We start from the raw sequence: 19,975 nt of genomic DNA on the forward strand, positions 1-19,975 counted from the left end.
GATCACGTGACTGCAGAATTTTATCTCAAGGAGGGCTGGTCTTTGCCCTAAGCTGCTTTTTTATTTCAGAAGCCTATTACTTAAGCTCCACGCAGAAAGATCTAGGTAAATGAAAATATAGCTATATATTGTGTGGGTATTACCATATCCTCCCACATTAATTAATATAAACTTTCAAGCCAAAATACAGATATATTTTCAATGCAATAGAATGGGATTTTGTTATGAAATCAGTTTTCAACAGTTTCAGTGCATACATCAGCAGTCACAAACTAAATTGTGAAAAAAATGCTAACTGCTCTCTTATTCACAGGCTCAACACACTTTTTAGGATAAATCCTGTGTATATGATGGTCATTGTATAGGTTTAGCCATGGTACCTCAATGCCCCAAGAATTAAAATTTCCCCTACAACATAAATATTGTAAAACGTTCAGTAGTACTTGTGGCACCTTAGAGACTAACCAATTTATTTGAGCATAAGCTTTCGTGAGTTACAGTTAGTCTCTAAGGTGCCACAAGTACTCCTTTTAGCGAATACAGACTAACACGGCTGGTACTCTGAAACCTGTAAAACGTTCAGTATACATTCAGCACATCCATTAGGACCAGCATTCCTGAAAGAAACTTAGTTTGGTCTTTGTTGATTAAAACTATCAAACTTTTTGAAATGTGTGATGGTTTTATGGTTTGGATATGTTTTCCAGATACTTGTTTGATATCGCCAAAATAACCTCATATATGATTGGTAGTATATACAAAATAAACTTTTTGGAGTTAAACTAGTTAATCATTTGGATTTACTTCATGTTTTCTAAGTTTGAATTTATCTTACAAATATTGTAAAAGGGGTAGAAAATGTACTGTAAAACAGAGCTAAGAAAAAACAACTCACATGTATAATAATTTTCACATTATTATTATATTTATTTTTACCATAGCACCAAAATTCTCTCCCCACCAAAAATTCAAATCTTAAAATAATCAAGAATTTTTAATAGAGGAAAAAATTTTAAAGTGCACTGGTGCAGTCACACACTACTAATAATAAAAACTGGTGATTTTCCCAGCCAATCTCTGTAAGTGTCCTTAACCAGTATCAGCAGTGTCCATTCAGCCTCTTCCAGTTAGTTAACTGAGTGATTATTTCTTTTCAGTACACTTTAAGTGCATTACACTAGAGTTTTTTTACAAACTCATAAATTGTCCTCCTCCAGGGTCCATTCATATTGTCAAGGTAACCTATTCATAATCCAACTGTAAAAAAAGTCACTTTAACCATATAATTTGATTGAAAATAAGGTTTAATAAATTAAGCAATAAATTAATTATTTAACTTGTTCCCTTGAGAAAACTTGGGGTTTGAAAAAGACCTTAAGAGTTGACTTTGGTCACTAAACATGTTCCTGACAGACTCTGCCCTGACATGTGTAATTAACTGGGACCTTCCCTGTGGTGTAGTTTAAGTGCCAAAAGCATGTGCTTTGGATCTGTAGAAGAAGATGGAAGGGGTGTGTGAGGAGTAAGGTTAAAAATGCTCACTGCTTTATTTATTTAAAATATTCAGCATACAAAAGTTAAAAAAAAAAACAACCTGTTCCATCCTTTTTTTGGAAAGCTGATTATTTCCCCCCTTTTATAAAAAGGGAAGATATATGGGGTATTTTTTGTTTTGAGGTGATTATGTTGTTAGTCTAAATCACCCTAATATGTCATGGACACGTATACTGCTATATGCAGTGTTGTTGTAGCCATGCTGGGCTCTGGATATTAGAGAGACAAAGTGGGTGAGTAAAAGTTGGGGTTCAATAAAAGATATTACCTCATCCACCTTGTCTCACTTATACTGCTGTCAGTTTTCCTTCTTTGCTGCGTTTGTATGTTGATCAGGAGAGCACAAGCCCCTAAGTCCCACCACCACCATTTATTAGACCTTCTTACATTTTTTTGACTGAAGTAAAATAGTTCCACATGGGTTTGAATGTCAGAGGTGGGTTCTCCCACAACTTCTGAACAGGCTCATCTTTAAAAAGCTAAACTCTTGCCAATGATATGATACCCCCTCAAATGATTTTTATTTAGTCAAGGGATCTTCCAAATCTTATGAAACGGATATTGCTATAGTAAACATTTCCAGTCTATTTATTTTTAAAATACTCAAGTATTTTATTAATTTAGTTTCCCCCTTCTGTCTTTTTCTATTAGCTTTACACTCTCTAATAATAACTAAAGACTATCAAAATACTGTAATAGAAAGCTATTAAAAGATTCCCTCACAGAAGGTCAAAGAATAGTACCTATCAATATGTTGTTTTTTCTTTTGCCCCAATACTTCAGTTATATTCCCCAAATGGGTCAATCTGATACATTTGCAGTTGCATTAATCTAATATAATATGTTTTACATAAAAAGTGAAATAAATTTAAGAGTGTCCCATGCTTTGGTTTTGTAACCTTTTAAATAAGATTTCCTCAGGCTCCCAAAAGTTGTGAGGTTTTGCAGTCTGTCTCCTTATTGATATCATTCTCATCACACTGGTGTCAGAACATGTTGGTGTTTTGATTTAAAAGGTAGGAAAAATGGAAGCTGGTGTGAAAAGGGGGAGAGGGTAAGCACACTTGCCAAACGTCACGCCTGGGGATTTTGGCTTTACGATATTTCGGAGTCCTTCCCTCTTGTTGGGATGGATTTTGATGTTTCTTTCAATGAGACATTTAAATCCAATATTTTTTTTTTCAAATCACTAATTCAGATTTGGCACTGTCCTAAAGATGGGAGAAAAATGGAGGTTGAAAGGGGAAAAGAGCCAAGTAAAGACTAAAATTTTAAAGAGAACCAGGGGTGAAAGTAAGTTAGAAGACTTACCGGTATGCCAGAATCCTGAGCAGAGGGCATGGCCTCAACCAGAAGGGGCAGGGCCTTAAATCCCCAGGCCCTTAAGATTTAAAGTGCCCAGGGCTCCAGCTGCAGTAGTGGTGGCTGGGAGCCCGGGGCTCTTTAAATCACCCTTGAGCTACCAGTTGGAGCTCCAGGGCCCTTTAAATCCCTGCTAGACCCCCGCCACCGCTACCCCCGGGCTTCGGCAGCAGGGCTCAGGTGGAGATTTAAAGAGCTTGGGGCTCCGGCAGCCGCTACCACCCCGGCCCTTTAAATTCCCTCCGGAGCCCCACGGCCACTACCCTAGGGCTTTGGCAGCAGGGCTCCAGTGGGATTTAAAGAGCTGGGGCAGTAGCAGTGGCTGGAGCTCCAGGGTCCTTTAAATCTCCGCTGAAGCCCCGCAACCACTACCCCAGGGCTTTAAATTGCTGTCTGGGAAAGCCGGTCCCGGTACAGCACACCGGCTCTTACCGGTACGCTGTACCTGGGCATACCGGCTTACTTTCACCTCTGAGGAGAATGTGGGTAGAATATGACCTCTAAAATGGGGGAGAAAGTAAATAATACCTAATATAGAAAGAGCACAACTACAATTTACATCATATTATTTGTTATTTCACATGTCCTTGCATTATAAATGTCTTCCTTCCCATTGTAGAACTAGAGTTCAAGACAACCTGTCAAGTCTTTCAACCATTGGATGCAAGGTCCCTGTCCTGCCTTGTGGTGGATTAATTTTGAGTGTGTGTGAAGTCAGTGGCAGTGGAGAAGGGATTTTTGGCAGCTCTAGAAAAGGAATGCAGGTGTTTTATTTGCTTTGTTTTAATACATGTTAGCTGACACGTTTTAACAGTGTGCTCCTTAACATGTTAGTACCTAGGGTTTATCTGTTCCAGGTTTTTTTTTTAACTTAGGTTAACTGATTGTCAGCTAGCTGGAGACAGCTACCACGTTTGTATATGCTAGTCTGGATACTCCAAAAATGTTTGTTGCAGGATTATCACCTACAACTGTGTAGGCTAATTTGAGTTAATTGGCAATCATCCAACTCAAGTTAATGTTTTTAGTATAGATATAATGGTCGTGTAGACAGGGCTTAGCTCCTTTAAAAACATTTTGTTTGGTCATGCTGGAAGCTAGGCTCCTAAAGGTTTCACATTAGGGTGAAGCCTCCTCACCTCAGACAGGCTCTCTAGCAGCAGTACCCCCTCGGGGTGATTAGATGTGCTGTGGGGGAGAAGGGAGAGACATAGCAATAGAAAAGTGCGGGAAAGAGGGGGGGAGAAGCAGGAAAAGGCGTCTAGCCCTGGAAAGGGAGGAGGCAAAAAGCCTCCGAAGGTGCAGTGGGGAAGGGGAGGGACACAGCCCTGGAAGTATTGAGGGTGGGGGGAACAGGGGTCGGTCTCTGCAACAGAGCTCCCTCCGATGCCCCCATCACACGCACTGTATATTTTCTGGCTGACTACTGGGGGCGGGGAGGGGGATTACAGCTGTAGTCTCCTTCCCTCCCCCTTTACGGGGTTTGCTCCTGAGCCCTTCTTTGCTCTGGCCCCCAGTGCCAGGAGGCAGCACTGAGGGGGCGGAGGAAAAGCTACAGCGGTTGATAAGGGCGGGCAGTTCAAATCCAAGCGAGGGAAACCAACAGCAGCCGCATGCGAGGAACTGGTGCTGGCTAGAGGCGGCGGCTCCTCACCAGGGCAACGCGGTGGGGTGGGGGGCTAGAGACGCTCGGCGCTGCAGCGGCAAGAGGCAGGGAGCAGCGCCCCGCAGGGCAGCAGGGTGGGTGCCCCCACTGCTCCCCGTCCGGCCTGTAGCATGTTGTTAACTTCAGTCCCCATCGCTCAGCCCCATTGACCCCCTCGGAGAAGCCCCATTATTGTGGGGCAGAGGTTTCCCTTTGCCCAGTGAATTGCCGGAGAAGGATGCTGGGGTGAAGCTCCTGCCTTCCTGGAGCCCATCATTCAAGGTGACTGAGAGTCCTACAGGTGTTATTCCTTAGGTGGTTGGTCTAGTCAATTAGCCTCGTTGCACTAACTGCGGAGGTTGCCGCTAATAAACGCATAGAGTAAGTGGTTAAATGAATTGTTTTGTGACTTGAACGGATTTTGCCTCCCAGCTGCCTAATACCTTTGGAATGCATTGATTTCGTTTTGCTCCTGCCTTTGCCTTACTCGGGAACGCTGTCCCCCAGTCAAGTAACGCGGCTGGTGTCCGCATCCGAGAGCGCTTCGTCAGCCCAGGATCTCACATTGCTTCACAAAGCTGGGTAAGTAGCAAACCCATTGTGCAGGAGGGATTTAGCTACAGCATCCTCCATAGTAATTAATATGGTTGGGGTGCAACGACCCATTTTGGGTTAATTAGGTTGGGATACTTGCAGGGCTTGATGAATGTTGGAGAATCTTCAGGTAAAGTTTGTTTGCTGCAAAGACCAGACTTGATTTAAATACTGGAAAAAAACTATTCATCTCTGCACCAAGAATTCTTCTCCATCCCTTTCCTCTAAATAGCAGGTGCACTGAGAAAGGAGGATAGAAATAAGTTTGGTGATGTTGGTAATGTACACCTTTTATATTACTAATCTAAAAGAAGCCGGTGGCAGAGTCAGCTCAGGACCCAGCCCTCTGGTCCTTCTTTGTTCTAGCCACCATGCTCTTTTGTTTCCTAGTAATCATTGCATCCTTGGGCCACTTCATAAGAGGGATCTTCACATGGAACACCTCCTCTCTAGACATCCTCATCCTTCCATAGCTTGGTTCTCAAAACATTTCATTCTGTAGACTGTCAGGAAACCCTCTGCAGCTCATTAGTGGTCCATAGACCACGGTTTGAGAGCCCCTGGTGCTCCTGCCGGGGAGTGGGGTCAGGGTGTGGGGGCTTGCTCTCCTCCCTTGCAAGAGGGTGGGCAGAGCAGGGTAAGCCCCAGTGCCCTAACTCCACTCCCGGCAGGAGCCCCGGGCAGATGGAACGGGGCAGGCCCCTACACCCTGACCCAGCTCCCCGGCAGGAGCACTGAGCAGGCAGAGTGGGTTGGGGTATGGGGCCCCCAATAGGCCAGGGCCCCCCAATATGCTGGGGCCACTGAGCATGGCCCATTGTCCCAGTGGCTAATCTGCCACTGGTTCACCATGCTTCCAGTTTTCTCACATGTGAAATGGGGATAATGACACTTCCTTTTGTGAAGTACTCTGAGCTCTATGGTTGAAAAGTGCTGTGTAGCATTTAAATATCATTATGCTACTAAATTATTGGATTTAAACCTGTTTCCTTGTGTTAAAGGAGAAAACTCTTATTAAAACACCATATCTAAAACAACTTTGAAAAAGGAATTCTAAGGGAGGTTTTAAATGTTTCATTGAATTACCAAGAAAAATATTTCACTCCAGCGGGAGATATCAATCCTCAAACGAAATGAGACTTGGTTTGCATGAATTTGATGCGTAAATGTATACTAGTAAGTTTTGAAAAGGTTTTTTTTCCCCTTTAATGTTGAATTTGCAACATTATGCTCTCAGTCCTGCAAAATCTTATGCACCAGCTGAACTTTACTACTGTGAGTATTCCAAGTGAAATAAAAACCAAATACGTGCATAAAAGTTTGCAAGATTGGGGTGCAGGTTAGGAAGCGTTATCAAGAATAATTACGGATCATGTTCTGTTAGTCTGCTCTATTGCAGTGCTTCTCCCCTACAATTTTAAGAATATATAGTGTTGTCAATCCAAGGAAGTGTATAATAAGCTCAGAAGTGCTCTTCTCTTTTCCCCTCCCCACTCCACACACATTTTTTTCGGTTAAGTTTGGAGTGCTTTGGGATATTATTTTAATGTGGCAAAAATAATTTTTGCCTTATCTCTCTGCCAGTTCAGATCTCTGTTACAGTGTTACATGAGTTCTTCCCCCCCACCCTTTTTTTACCTTCTGTTCCTTTTGAGACAAAGAGAAATGATCAACTTTTACTTCTTTAAAAGTATAGCATCCTAATCACAGCTTTTGATATCCTCTACTTTCAGTTGTTTGTAATGTTAGAGCTAAAAGTAAATATCGTCATCCTCCCTACCCACCTCTCCAGCTTTCCCACTGTATTTTGACTGTATTGGAAAGCAAGCCCCAGATCCTTCAAACACTTATGCACATGCTTCACTTTAAGTGCATGCATAGTCTCATTAAATGCAATGGAACTATTAATGTGTTTAAAGATAAGTATGTACAGTATCTATGTTTTTGCAGCATTGGAGCCTTGAATGGCTATTTTAAAAGATACTTAAAACTATTTAGCAATTAATGCTAAAACAGCTTCGTTTCCTTCCCTTTGAGAAGGGTTTCGGCAGTCTCTTTACAGGCAGAGTGCCTTTCAGGTCATCTGGCTGATTCATATTGCTTCCCTCAGCATGTTTCTGTTACATACTCTGTAGGGGCTCTGCTCTGAGCGCTCCCAATGTGTTTATCTAGGTCTACCATGTCCTTGTGTCCTGTTCTGATCGACTAACTGTGGAGGTATTTGGACCTCTTGCGTGTGGCCCTCCCCCTCTGTTGGTCCCAATATAAGCGTGGTCATGTATCATCTTATCTTTACCCTAGCCTACGCTTAAAAGCATTTATTATCCTACTGGCAAAATCCTACCTCCCATGTTACTGATCATTCTTTTGCCTCAACACCTGCCAGTTCTCTGTGTCTACTTTATTCTTGCCCTTTACCTAAGCGTTCATTTCCCCAGACACTGTGCTGTGGTCTTTTACTACAAAGAAAAACTCTCCCCTTAACACATCCACCACTAGCAAAAAAAAAAAAAAAAGGGACCTTTCATCTCTGGGGTATTGGGTAATTCAACGCCCTAACTCCATCAAAGGAGAATCCTACAAAACAAAGGGTGGCACAACTAGTTTTTTCCTCGTAGTGGGATACCCAACTACCTCAGGGTCCTTGGTACACTGAAGACATCCCACTCTGGTAAATGGCCTATGAAGACCTATTTTTGTCTGGTATGAGAGACCAGTGACAATCTCTAGGTATATTTCCCAAATTATTAGAGTTAGAAACTGTTATACACTGCTGCAAAGCTTGGAATCAAAAGATGTGTAACTATTTTGCTAGCTTTGGTGGCTCATGAGATCTTTGTCCGTATGGTTACATTACTCAAAATATTCTTACATGTCTGCTGTGTCCTGGACTCACAAAATAGTAACCTGGTCTATGTCCTTGCTAGTCTGATCTGGGAAGGAGAGGGAATACTTTTTTATGTCTATATGGAAATAGCAATCAATGCCTCAGGTAATCGTACCCTTCTGAGAGAAATCACATAAGCACCTAAGAGCTTCTGTTGTTCCCTTGAAAATAATGTGTCCTTTCTGACTGTGCAAAAAGCTTATTACCATAGGGCAGAGTATCTTTTTTCTCCCCACATGCCCAGGGAGAGTGCTAATTAGTTCTCCAGTGCCCATAAATCGTATAACCACAGGGTAGGAGCTATATTACCCCAGATCACCAAGAGACTAATCAGAAATTCTTGGTGGCTTCTGTTCAGAGTTGTAAAGAAAATGTCTTGGAGCAGTGTAGTGACCAACACTAGACTGTCCCTTTTGTGCAACCAGAATGCAATGGTTTCCAGTGTTGAAGGACTGGAGGCTCTGAATACATTTGTGGAAGCTTGCTGATTCTCTAGACAATTAGTTAGGATTATCAGCCACCAGGGCTCCCTCTTTCTTTAAACAAACCAAAAGCCTTTGTGGGCAGTTTTTCTTTTCTCCCATCTTGCCATCAGCACAAATAAAATAGACTAATCCCATGAGTTTCAATCCCCTGTTGGCTCTCAAGAACCGAACTGGCGGAGAGTAGAGGGACTCTATGTACATGAAGGGTGAAATTCTGACCCTATTGAAGTCCGTGGAAGTTTTGCTATTGACCTCAGTGGGGCCAAGATTTTGCCTATTGTCTCTGATCAGACTGAACCCATTCTCCATGGATGATGATTGGTAGATCAGCTGTCTAATCAGATGTGTTTTTTCAGTTACTTCATTTCTCTTATGCCATGTTTTTTAAGTGGTTCATCCCCATTATTTTACATCAGTAAAGTATTTACCATCTATTTATCCTTTTAAATATCTATAGTGTATCCTTCATGCTAGAGCGTGAGTGCTGTTTTCACAGAGATGCAATACAAATATTTTTCACTATGGTTACTATTTTGATAGTGAAAGAACGTTACCTAAATGAAAAGAAATCATCTTAGATATTTGATATCCATTGGCAACTGTATTTAAAATAAGTTCTTTATGGCTCATTCTAGAGATAAAATGCTGTCTTCACTTTACAGAATCAGAGAAATTCCAAGTGAAAGATGTCAGAAAGTCGCTCAGTGCTGTCTATTCTTAAAAGAGGCAGGTTGACTTCTCCCAGCAACAATGTGAAATACTCCAGCTTTAGAGACTCTTGTTCCACCTCCATATTTCATGATCGTGGATACAGTGTATCATTAAAAGATCCTAGCTTTGATCATACTGATGCAGAACATAAAGATGAACTGAGCACAAGACGTCTATCATTACTACATGATTATTCTGAACATTCATACCCTAATTTAGTAATTCCAGTGTTGTCTCCCATTGAAAATGAAAATAATCCTATCTCCTTATCTGAAAGAAAAGAGGCAAATATAGCTACAGATTTTTTGGAAACTCCTAAAGTAGGTAAAAAAGACTCATCACTGCGTAGGAGACTGCTTCTGTCTAAAACTGCTTTGGGAGGCACTGTAGGATGCTTGGAAAGGCAAGTCAATTCTTCAGATTGCAGTAGGAAAAAAACATTATCTTGTGTTCTCAGTTTTGAAGAAAGACTTTCAAAAAGTTGTTCGTATTCTCCAAGAGATAATACTTACAAACCTCTAGCTACTAGCACTTTAAAAACTGAGGAGTCTAGTCCTGCTTGCCAAAAATTGAGGCTTGCCTTTTCGCAGCAAAGGACTTCTACAGTAGATGATTCCAAATGTAAAAACAACTTCTTGTCAGAACCTGAATGTTTATCTCCAATTCACCATAATACTTCTAAGGACACTATTATTGACAAGACTCCTAATGAGCTTAGTGATAGTTCCCTTACAAGCATTAATGATGAAAGCACCTCTCTGGAATTGCTTAGAACCCCTACATGTTGTATGTTGTCTGAGACGAATGAGGATAAATTTCTGACTCCAGTCAGCAACCTAACAGCAGATTTTAACTTTGATTTACTTGACATAAATACTCCCCCTACTCATGTGGTAAGTGACTTGGAGCTTTCAGTGCCTGAAGACAGTGGGTTTAATTCCCTTGGCTTAGATAAATCAGAAGATTCCTCTTCAGATCATGAGGGATCTTTCCAAGAACTCCTTCAAAAACAGAAGGAAGTTTCCAAACTTCTGGATGCTAAAAGAAAGTCAAGAAAACTAGACCGAGTGAGGAGGTTATCCACCCTTCGGGAACGGGGTTCGCAGTCTGAGACAGAGGAAGACTATGATATTACGCTAATTAATTCAGAATATAAATTAAAAATAGCAAGAGACTCTGCCAGTGAAGACAGTGGATTGGTTTTTAATGAGGAGAATAATGGAGATTTGGTTCTAAATCTTGGAGATTTATCAAGAACACCTGCTTTACAAGTAGTCCGTGAAATCTTCTTGCGAAGCAAAAGAAAAAGACCAGAGCAAAATGGACTCTTGGAGAACACTGAGAGAGCTGAAATGTCTGTATTAGAATATATTCTTGCTGGACTCATAGGCAAGAAAATGGGCCTTGAAAAATTAGATATTTTAACAGAATTAAAATACAGAGATTTAAAACATATTCTTGCTATAGTTCTAGGTGCTTTGACTGTGGAAAGCCTATGCAGGTAAGAAATACAACTATATATTCTTTTTCAAAATTTTGAAAATGTAAGCATTTTTTCCCTGCTAATGAGTTGGGGAGTTGGAACAGTGGCCTGAACAGTATTACTCCCATGTAACAAAAATAACATTTAATTTACTAATGATGTGTTTGAAGTAAAAAAGAGAATGTCACTTGTAATTACAGGTTTCAGAGTAGCAGCCGTGTTAGTCTGTATTAGCAAAAAGAAAAGGAGTACTTGTGGCACCTTAGAGACTAACAAATTTATTTGAGCATAAGCTGTCGTGAGCTACATGCATGCATCCGCTGAAATGAGCTGTAGCTCATGAAAGCTTATGCTCAAATAAATCTGTTAGTCTCTGAGGTACTTGTAATTATGTTTTTCATCTATCTAATAATAAAGATTTAGGGTATTCATTCCCATTTGTTTTTGTAATCAGTGAAAATATTCATAAATGTTAAGCTCAGCTCAGTTCCCAGAGCATCAGTTTATGATGCTGTAATATTGTAAGTCTAAAATATTTAAGTAAAAAATATCAGTAGCATAACAAGACCCCAGAGACTTCAGGTGTAATAATACGTTAGGGGCTCCCTTCCCAGTTCCAAAATACACCTCCTTCCAGCCCCGCCCCCATCACCTAGCTCCTATTCAGCTCCCTGCCTATCCAGATACCTTCTCCCCCAGCTTCTTCCTCCTTCAGTCCAGCCATAGCTCTCCCAGGCCTGATGCAGTCCTCCCACCTTGGTCCCCTCCAGTTCCACTCCAGCCCTCTCCTCCCACAACTCAGCAGCTCTGATCCAGCCCCCTAGTTCTGCTCCAACCCTCTTCCCCTCAGCTCTCAACCCACCCCATTCTCCTACCCCATGCAAAGCAGTCAATGATTTTGCAATGGTGATGCAGAAGAATATATGAGGCAATGTTATGTTTCAAGTCAAGTCTATAAAGTGGAGTTTGTTACAGTATATTGCAATATTCTTCAAAATGATCAAGATAACATTTTAAGTCATGATAAAATTGGAAAGGGTTAATTTTTAGTCTTATTGGATCTTAAACTATACCACTCATAAAAACCTAAGCAAGATTTGAAAGGTGGATGATATTTTGTTTGGTTTTTGTTTCAGTATTTGGAAAGTAAGCAAGAACTGGCGTGAAATTGTTATACAAGACAAAAATGCATATCTCAGGAGAAAGCTGTACATCAAACAGCTGAAGGCCGAAGCTGGGGTAATGTATCTCCCAAAGGCAGTATTTTTCTAAATATTGGGCGTGTTGGAAAGATTTGGGTAGGGGGAAGAATATAAAGATCCTAGCGAACTGCAGAAATCTCCCAGCTGACAATGAGAGTTGTAAAATCTTTACCCAGTAGATATAACTCAGAATACACGTAGAGAACCATTCTGACTAAAAATGTCATTTTTAGTCTTTTTGCTCTAGCCACACTTCAAGGAAAATGTTTTTAAAACATGTAGTGCTTGGAATCAATAGGACTTTCCTCAAATTATAACAAATTTAAAGTGAACCAGGTTTTGGGCTTAAAATCCTGTCCCTTCCTCTTCATCTCTCATATGTCCCATTTCAACACCATCTTTTTTTCTTCTTCCATTTTAATCACTGCTTGCAGGTCCAGTAGGACTAAAATTGTGACTCCTTTCCAATTGTTTGATTTGTTTTTCCTTTGTGGCTTAACTTACCTCTAGGGTAGGGATTCTTTGAAGTGACCTGATGTCAAGTGACTATCCTATAAGCAGTTGGAAGTGTTTACTATTCAGATTTCTGAAATAGGAAAGATATCAGAGGGAGTTGCAGGGAGAGATGAGGTTTTGTAAGTGATAAAGGAGAGTCTATTTGGTCACCCTGAAATGATCTTTATAGACCACGATATTTCCTCCAATGGATCTTGTTTTGTCCACCTGTCCATGAAATACTAAACTTTTACTTGAAGAAATTTACACATTTTGTACCTCTTTATTGTGAAAAATAAAAATAGTTCTAAAACAAAAACAAAGCTACATTAAACAAAGCCCTAGTTATCTTGGTACTCATTGAAGCTGATTTCTCTTCTTATAATCATCATCTGTAACAGGGATGTCTCTTGCATGTTGAAGATGCTGCCACAAGACTTAATATTCTAAGTAGATCTGCTCTAAGACCTGTTCAAGCTCAAGCTAAAACTGCTGTGTTACAAACACCACCCTATTGCAATGAGCTTTTAACACCTACAGGATGCAGTTCTGTTCCCCAGTCAACTAGTAAACAGGAAGAGTACCTTAAGGTAAGCAATGTAGCTCGTTGTTAGCATTGAAAATAAAGATTACTTAAGACGAATCTTAGACTTCTTAAGATGTACAGTCAAGAACTGCAGGTATTAAATGTTGTTTTCTCCCCTCTTGACACAGATTGCCAAAACCCTTTTTATTGATGAAGCTTTAAAACCTTGTCCAAGATGTCAGTGCCCAGCTAAGTATCAACCCTTAAAGAAAAGGGGACTATGTAGCCGAGAAGCCTGTGCGTTTGACTTTTGTATTTTGTGTTTGTGCACCTTCCACGGGTCAAAAGAATGCAGTAGTGCATCTGCAAAGCAGCGAAATAAAAAAGATGCTCTTCCAGGAAGTGCCCAAAGCAAGAGAAATTTAAAAAGACTCTAAAGTTATAAGGAACATAGGTTTCCCTACTCTCTCTCAATTTCTGATCTTGTCTGTCTTTTTATTAATTATGCATATTTTGAAAGTAATATTGTCATTTTGCCCAGTAATTAAGCTGATGATTTCTCATGTACATATCTTAAATTAACTTAGTGTATTTTTGATAAGTTTTTGAAAAAAGGGAAAAAAATTTTAAACTTTTAATGTCTCGTTTTACCCGTCATGTAGCCAGACACTTCCAACTTCTTAATTTTTCAATAAAGTACTTTCAATATAGTCTTCAATATCTATTTTACAACATCACTTGAAAATTTAAAGTTGTGATTCTTGTTTCAATGGCAAATTAAAGAGAATGAATCATTAAAACTTTCTTTTCTATAGGTTTTGTTATGAGACAGTTTAAAAAATTCAGTTTTTAAAAACCTGCTATGATGAGGCATTAGAGAAGCACTGACTCAGAGGAAATACTACCACCTCGTCATTTGACAATGCTGCTAAGATAGAATATTAGATTTTTTTTTTTTAAAGCCAGATAAGACCATTATGATTTAGTTTTATCTCCTGTATTACACAGGCTGAAGAACCCTACCCAGTAACTTCTGCATCAAGCCCATACTTTCTGGTTGAGCGCTATAGTGTGTGTGTGTGTGTGTATATGTATATATATATATATATATGTATAGTTTTAGAAAGATATCCAGTCTGGCTTTAAAGATTTCTGGTGATGGAGAATCCACCACATCCACTTATGTAGTTGTTCTGGAGGCTAAGTACCTTTATTGTTTTAAAAATATGCACCTTATTTCTAGCCTGAATTTTTCTAAAATCAGCTTCCATACATTGGACTTTGTTATGCCTTTTTCTGCTAATGAGCCATCTGTCAGAGTTTCAGGGTTAGCTGTACCTTAGCATACCCCTTGCCCCCAGTCTTCCTCAAGGGCACCCACTTAAGGTTTCAGGCTCTTAATTGTAACCTCTGTTGGGCAGAGACCTGCATCTCTCTCCCTCAAGACTGGGCATGTAGGCTTGCAGTTCTTACAGTCCCACTTCTGTACCTCACTGTGATTTCCCCAGCAGGTCTGACTAGGAACTGGCACCTGTAGTTAACCTTTCTCCAGGGATTGCAACAGTGTACTAATCAGCCTTCTTTAAATACATTGGGAGCAAGAGACAGACAAAGGAAAGCATAGATCCTCTGCTTAGCGGGGAAGGAGAGCTAATAATGAAATCAACAAGGCTGAGGTGTTTAATACCTATTTTGCTTCAGTCTTCGCTAAAAAGTTTAATGGTGACCAGATACTCAGCACAATTAATATTAACAACAAGGAGGAAGGAATGCAAGCCAAAATAGGGGAAAAAACAGGCTAAAGAATATTTAGATGAGTTAAGTGTATTCAAGTTGGCAGGGCCTGATTAAATTAATCCTAGGGTGCTTAAAGAACTAGCTGAGGCAATCTTGGAACCATTAGCAATTATCTTTGAGAACTCATGGAGGTTGGATAGGGTCCCAGAGGACTGGAGAAAGGCGAACATAGTACCCATCTTTTTCTTTTTTTTTAAAGGGTACAAAAAGGACAAAGAGAACTATAAACAAATCAATTTAACTTCACTACCTGGAAAAATACTGGAAAAAAGAAATAATCAATTTGTAAGCATCTACAGGAGAATAGGGTTATAAGGAATAGGTGCCATCTATTTGTCAAGAACAAATCATGCTAAATCAACCTATGTGGTGGTTCAATACAAGACAGAACACGACTTTAGGCAAGCAAGCAGGCTGGTCTGCTGACGGGATTGCCCCCGTCAGCTTTTCCAGCTCTCCTTTTATTTCTCTTCCCCCTGCGCAATACATACTTCGACCACAGAAGGCATCAACAAAGGAAATAAAATGACTTTGATTAATATTCTTATTTACCAGCCTCTATCTACTACAATCCTTGTTCTCAGGCCTTGAGCCCAGGCCAAGGAAGCTTCCCACGGTTCATGTCCTTTAGTTGACTTCCCATGGTCCACCTCCTTGGCCGGAGCAGTGTGTGCATCGCTCCTACACAACAGTCAGGGTGTGCCCTGAATGTTTCCAGGTGCATGAATGATACATGAACCCTTCATCCCCCCCTTTTTTGTTATTTGTGCTCGGCCATCTCATGGTAGCCATCAATTTGCTTTTGCAAGCGATTTAACTCCCGGACAGACAAGGACATAACTCGGGGAGCCTGCCAGGACGGGTCTCTACAAAGCCTTAGCAAAAAGGGAATACATTGTATACAGCAGCAGCAAAAAATAAGCCCAACAATCACAAACACAGCATAACTGAAAAGTTGTCGCAGCCATCCTAGAGAGGGCAGCCAACCTGTAAGCCAATTCCAAAAGCCCTCAAACCCCAGATCTTGGCGTATGTGTGCTGTAAGATTGGCCAATTCGGCCAGTCTAGTTTCTATGGAACAACTATTATCAGTTAAATTAAAACAACACATATGCCGAAACGTGGAACAGCCTAGATGATGTTTCAAGAGCAGAAAATCAATGGCTGCTCTGTTATCCAAAATTGCATCCCTTAATTCATGTTGCTCTGTGTTAAGTAGGGCAATTGCCTGGGATGTTGTATTAATTGCCTTTGCCGCAAAACACGCCAGGGCATTCAAAGTTCTGGCTGTATAAGTGACAAGCCCAGGGACCCCAACAATAGAGGCTGCTAAGGCGGTATACTCAGAGCGGCTGAAAAGATCGACATCTGCAACACAATCTTCTGAAAGGGGTATACTTCTTTTACTGCGCTTTTGGCCGGCAAAAGGCAAAATGAGTGTCATTCTACTGAGGCAAGAAAGGGTGCCATCACTTAAATTTGCAGGAATATAACTAAAGGTGCGTGAGCCGCAGGTAAAAAACCACCCGGATGGTAGGATGATATGGCCATAATTGTACGAAACATTCACAGCGTTGGAACAATTTAAAAAGGGTTGAGAAATTTGCCGACAGCATAAGGGCATCTTTGTACTAGTGCAGTTAACCACACGCGCACAGGTGACATTGTTGGCCCCGGCCGGATACAGTGTGTGGAGGGATATGGCCGTGTGAGGCAAAGTATAGTTGGCCGGGCCCCAATTAGCCATGCCAGAGTACTGGGAAGAGAGATTCGCGTAAGCAGCGAGCATCGTCTCATTCCCTATTTCCTCAGGGTGATGACATAATGGAATGAGGCATGTACCTAACAGTTCTCTAGCTGCTACAGAATCAGATAAACAAAAGTGGGTAACATTTGCTATCGAAGCCAATCTTTCCCATAGGTTATATGTCATTCGGGCCCGTAACGGAGGAAGCGCTTCCGAGCCAACCCCTACAGGAAATATTAAGCATAAAAGGCATACAATCAATACAGAATTAGCAGTAATTTGGGCGAGAATTGCCACAAACAAGGTCTCAGGAGTCTCTGGCTGTTGGTTTGCTGCCAGTCTTCGTTGAGCTGCGGCGACCAATGCTTTTACCGCTCCCCATGTCATGGGCTGGCTTGGGACACTATGCCTCCTCCGTTTCCGTCCCGTCGTTGTCAACCCGGGAGGCACCGCGCTCTCCTCCAGGGTCAGCTGAAACTCTGGCATGGGGTTCGATAGTCCCTGGCGCCATGCCATGCTGCTTCAGTGCCGGTCGCACACACCGGGCCGGAACCCACAACGGTCCTGCAGGGAGAGACACAGCAGCATATCCCCAACCCCAAGTGATTAGAGGTACTGGGCCCAGCCATTGCGGGTCGGGCAGCTGACAGTAATAGACATGCGGTCTTTCCAGTACCTCAGATTTATGAAAATGCCGATCCGCGGGGGTCTGCTGATCTGCATTCAGCGTTAAATTATTTAAAGTAAACAAAAAGATAAGCAATTGTTGCTGAATGTCTCCTAAGGTTCGGAGACGCTGCTCCCCTTGTTTTAATTGTTTATCAAGCAAGGTTTTCAGCGTGCGATTTGCACGTTCAACAATAGCTTGGCCCGTGGAATTATAAGGGATCCCGTGTGTTAGACGGACGTCCCACTGGGCACAAAAAGTGGAGAGGGCTGTGGAGCAATAGACTGGGGCATTATCCGTTTTTATCTGGCTCGGGCGACCCATAACAGCAAAACAGGCTAGCAAATGGTGAATAACTTTGGGAGTGGCTTCTCCGCGCTGTGGAATTCCCAGAGGAATCCCGAATAGGTATCAATGGAAACATGTAAAAACGAATAGGGGCGGAATTGTGGCACGTGAGTGACATCCATTTGCCACAGCTGATTCGCTGCGGTACCTCTGGGGTTAACAGCACAAGAAAAGGTAGGGGCAGCAGCGGCACAGTGGGGGCAGGAACGAACAATAGAACGTGCATGATCAGCAGGAATGTGAAACTGCTGGGCCAAAACAGAGGCAGACTGATGAAAAAAGGCATGGCTTTCAATGGGGTCAGAAAAAAGGGAATTTACCTGACCACGTAACGGGCGATCAGCGTGAGCATTGCCCTCAGTGAGTAGCCCAGGCCGAGGGGTATGACTGCGAATATGAGCAACAAAATAAGGGAAATTACGAGTGGTGATGAGATACTGTAAAGACAAAAACAGGCGAAGGAGGTCTGCATCGACCTGAGGGGCAATGAGGGCTAGGGGTAAATGATCAATTACCTGATAAACATAATGGGTGTCCACAATCAAATTAAAGGGACAATCAGCAAAAAGTTGAAAGGCCAAAACAACAGCAGCCAGTTCTGAGCGCTGCGCGGAATGCTGAGGCAGCGTAAAACGAGAATGCCAACGAGGGGGGTCACCTAATTGATAGGTGACAACACCTCGACATGGCGCGCCATCAATAAAAAGAGTGACAGCTGAAACAAGGGGTTGAGAGCGGTTAAGATGATGTACGATTAGGGGTACCTTTTGTGTGATCACTAACCGAGGATCTTTTGGGGGATTATAAGAGATCTCTCCCACATAATCACAAAGAGCAACCTGCCAGGCCAAGGAGGTGTGGCACAAGGAATCAAATTCACTACGGGACAAGGGGAACACAATGGCAATTAAATCAGTGCCCGTGAGTTGTACTGCATGGTGGCAGGCTTTACGAACAAGATCGGACAGGGCGTCTAAATAAGGATAAATGTTCCGAGGAGGAGTGGATGACAAATATATCCACTCTATGATAGAGACGGCCATGTCTGTACAAGGTACAAACAGAGCAGCAGTAGGCGTATGAGGGGTGGCAAGGAGAACCAACCGCAGGGGACGGACCTCAGTGAGTCTATCCACAAACTGCTGACTCGATACTGCATTGATCTGTCGAATGCAGGCAATGTGCTCCTCAGTGATGGCAATAATTGCGCCCGGCGCCCAAGCTCCACGTAGGAGCTCGAACAATGGCTGCAGCATTGATGTGGGAGACAGAAGTAGGGTCGAATCCAATTTAAATGACCCAAAACCTGTTGTAATTTAACAAGGGTTAGGGGTTGAGGTAGAACCAATTCCGGGCAAACAGGGGCGGCATAGGTTTGTAAAACCTTATGCCCGAGGTAGTGGTAGGGATAAGAACGTTGGATTTTTTCTGGTGCCACCAATAGGCCATTTTGGCCGAGAATCTGGGACAAAGATTCAAGCTGTTGTGCCATGACCTGGGGACCACTAAGCAAAATGTCATCCATATAATGGTAAACCTTTAGTGTGGGGTATCGGGCACGAAAAGGGGTGAGGGCCCAATCCACAAAAAGTTGACATAAGGTTGGACTATTTTGCATTCCCTGGGGCAAGACCTTCCACTGATACCTATGAGAGGGTCACTGATTATTATATTGTGGCACCGTAAATGCGAATTTTTCGCGATTTTGTGGGCAAAGGGGGATGGTGAAGAAACAATCTTTTAAATCTAACACACAAAGCTGATCGGTTTGAGGAATTAAATTTGGGTTCGGTAAGCCAAACTGCAAGGGGCCCATGGATTGGATGCGTTTATTTATTTCCCTTAAATCGTGTAACAGCCGCCATGCACCCGATTTTTTCTTAATAACGAACACCGGGGTGTTCCAAGGACTAGTGGAGCTCTCCAAGCGCTGTGCATGCAAATGTTGTTGCACCAGCGAATGAAGCGCTTTCAGCTTCTCTAAAGGGAGGGGCCACTGGTCAATCCATACGGGCTCTAAGGATTGCCACACCAAGGGTAATGCGGAGGGCAAGGTGGGTGCGGGAGGGTTTTGGGCCATTATATATTAATATCGAGGGTGGTGTCCAGCTTTGTAAGTAAGTCACGGCCCCAAATATTGAGGTGGACAGGGAGCACAAAAGGGCGGATTGTAGCAAGGGCACGGCCTCCCGGTTTAGAGACCGTGACCCAAGACAAACTTTGGCGCCCGGGTTTGCTACCCCCGATCCCTCACAATTCTTTAGAAGGAACTGTCGGCCAACTGACCGGCCACTCCGGATCACGAATCACCGTAACGTCAGCTCCAGTGTCCACCAGCCCTGTAAAAGGAACATTATTTAAGAGAACTGAAGTTAACTGAAGTTTCAAGGGGTGGACCAACATTGTTAGAGCCACAAGTGGAGAGGACATGTTGTGAGATGGCGACTGAGCCAGCGTCGATCCAAAGCCGCC

The 19,975-nt window shown here is 42.3% G+C and overlaps 1 protein-coding gene across 1 annotated transcript; it reads left to right on the forward strand.

Moving 5' to 3' along the window:
- Window positions 1–4,515: 4,515 nt before the first annotated feature.
- Window positions 4,516–13,381, forward strand: FBXO43 (F-box protein 43; the record flags this gene model as incomplete). The annotated part of the gene is made up of 5 exons (XM_084621744.1): window positions 4,516–5,143; window positions 9,190–10,739; window positions 11,858–11,960; window positions 12,820–13,008; window positions 13,133–13,381. The coding sequence occupies exons 2-5, from the start codon at window positions 9,214–9,216 to the stop codon at window positions 13,379–13,381; spliced, it is 2,067 nt and encodes a 688-aa protein (XP_084477870.1). The 5' UTR covers window positions 4,516–5,143; window positions 9,190–9,213.
- Between the last annotated feature and the right edge of the window lie 6,594 nt (window positions 13,382–19,975).

Source organism: Lepidochelys olivacea, assembly GCF_965140295.1.
Source record: "Lepidochelys olivacea isolate rLepOli2 genome assembly, chromosome: 2".
In the NCBI taxonomy this organism is placed as follows: domain Eukaryota; kingdom Metazoa; phylum Chordata; order Testudines; family Cheloniidae; genus Lepidochelys; species Lepidochelys olivacea.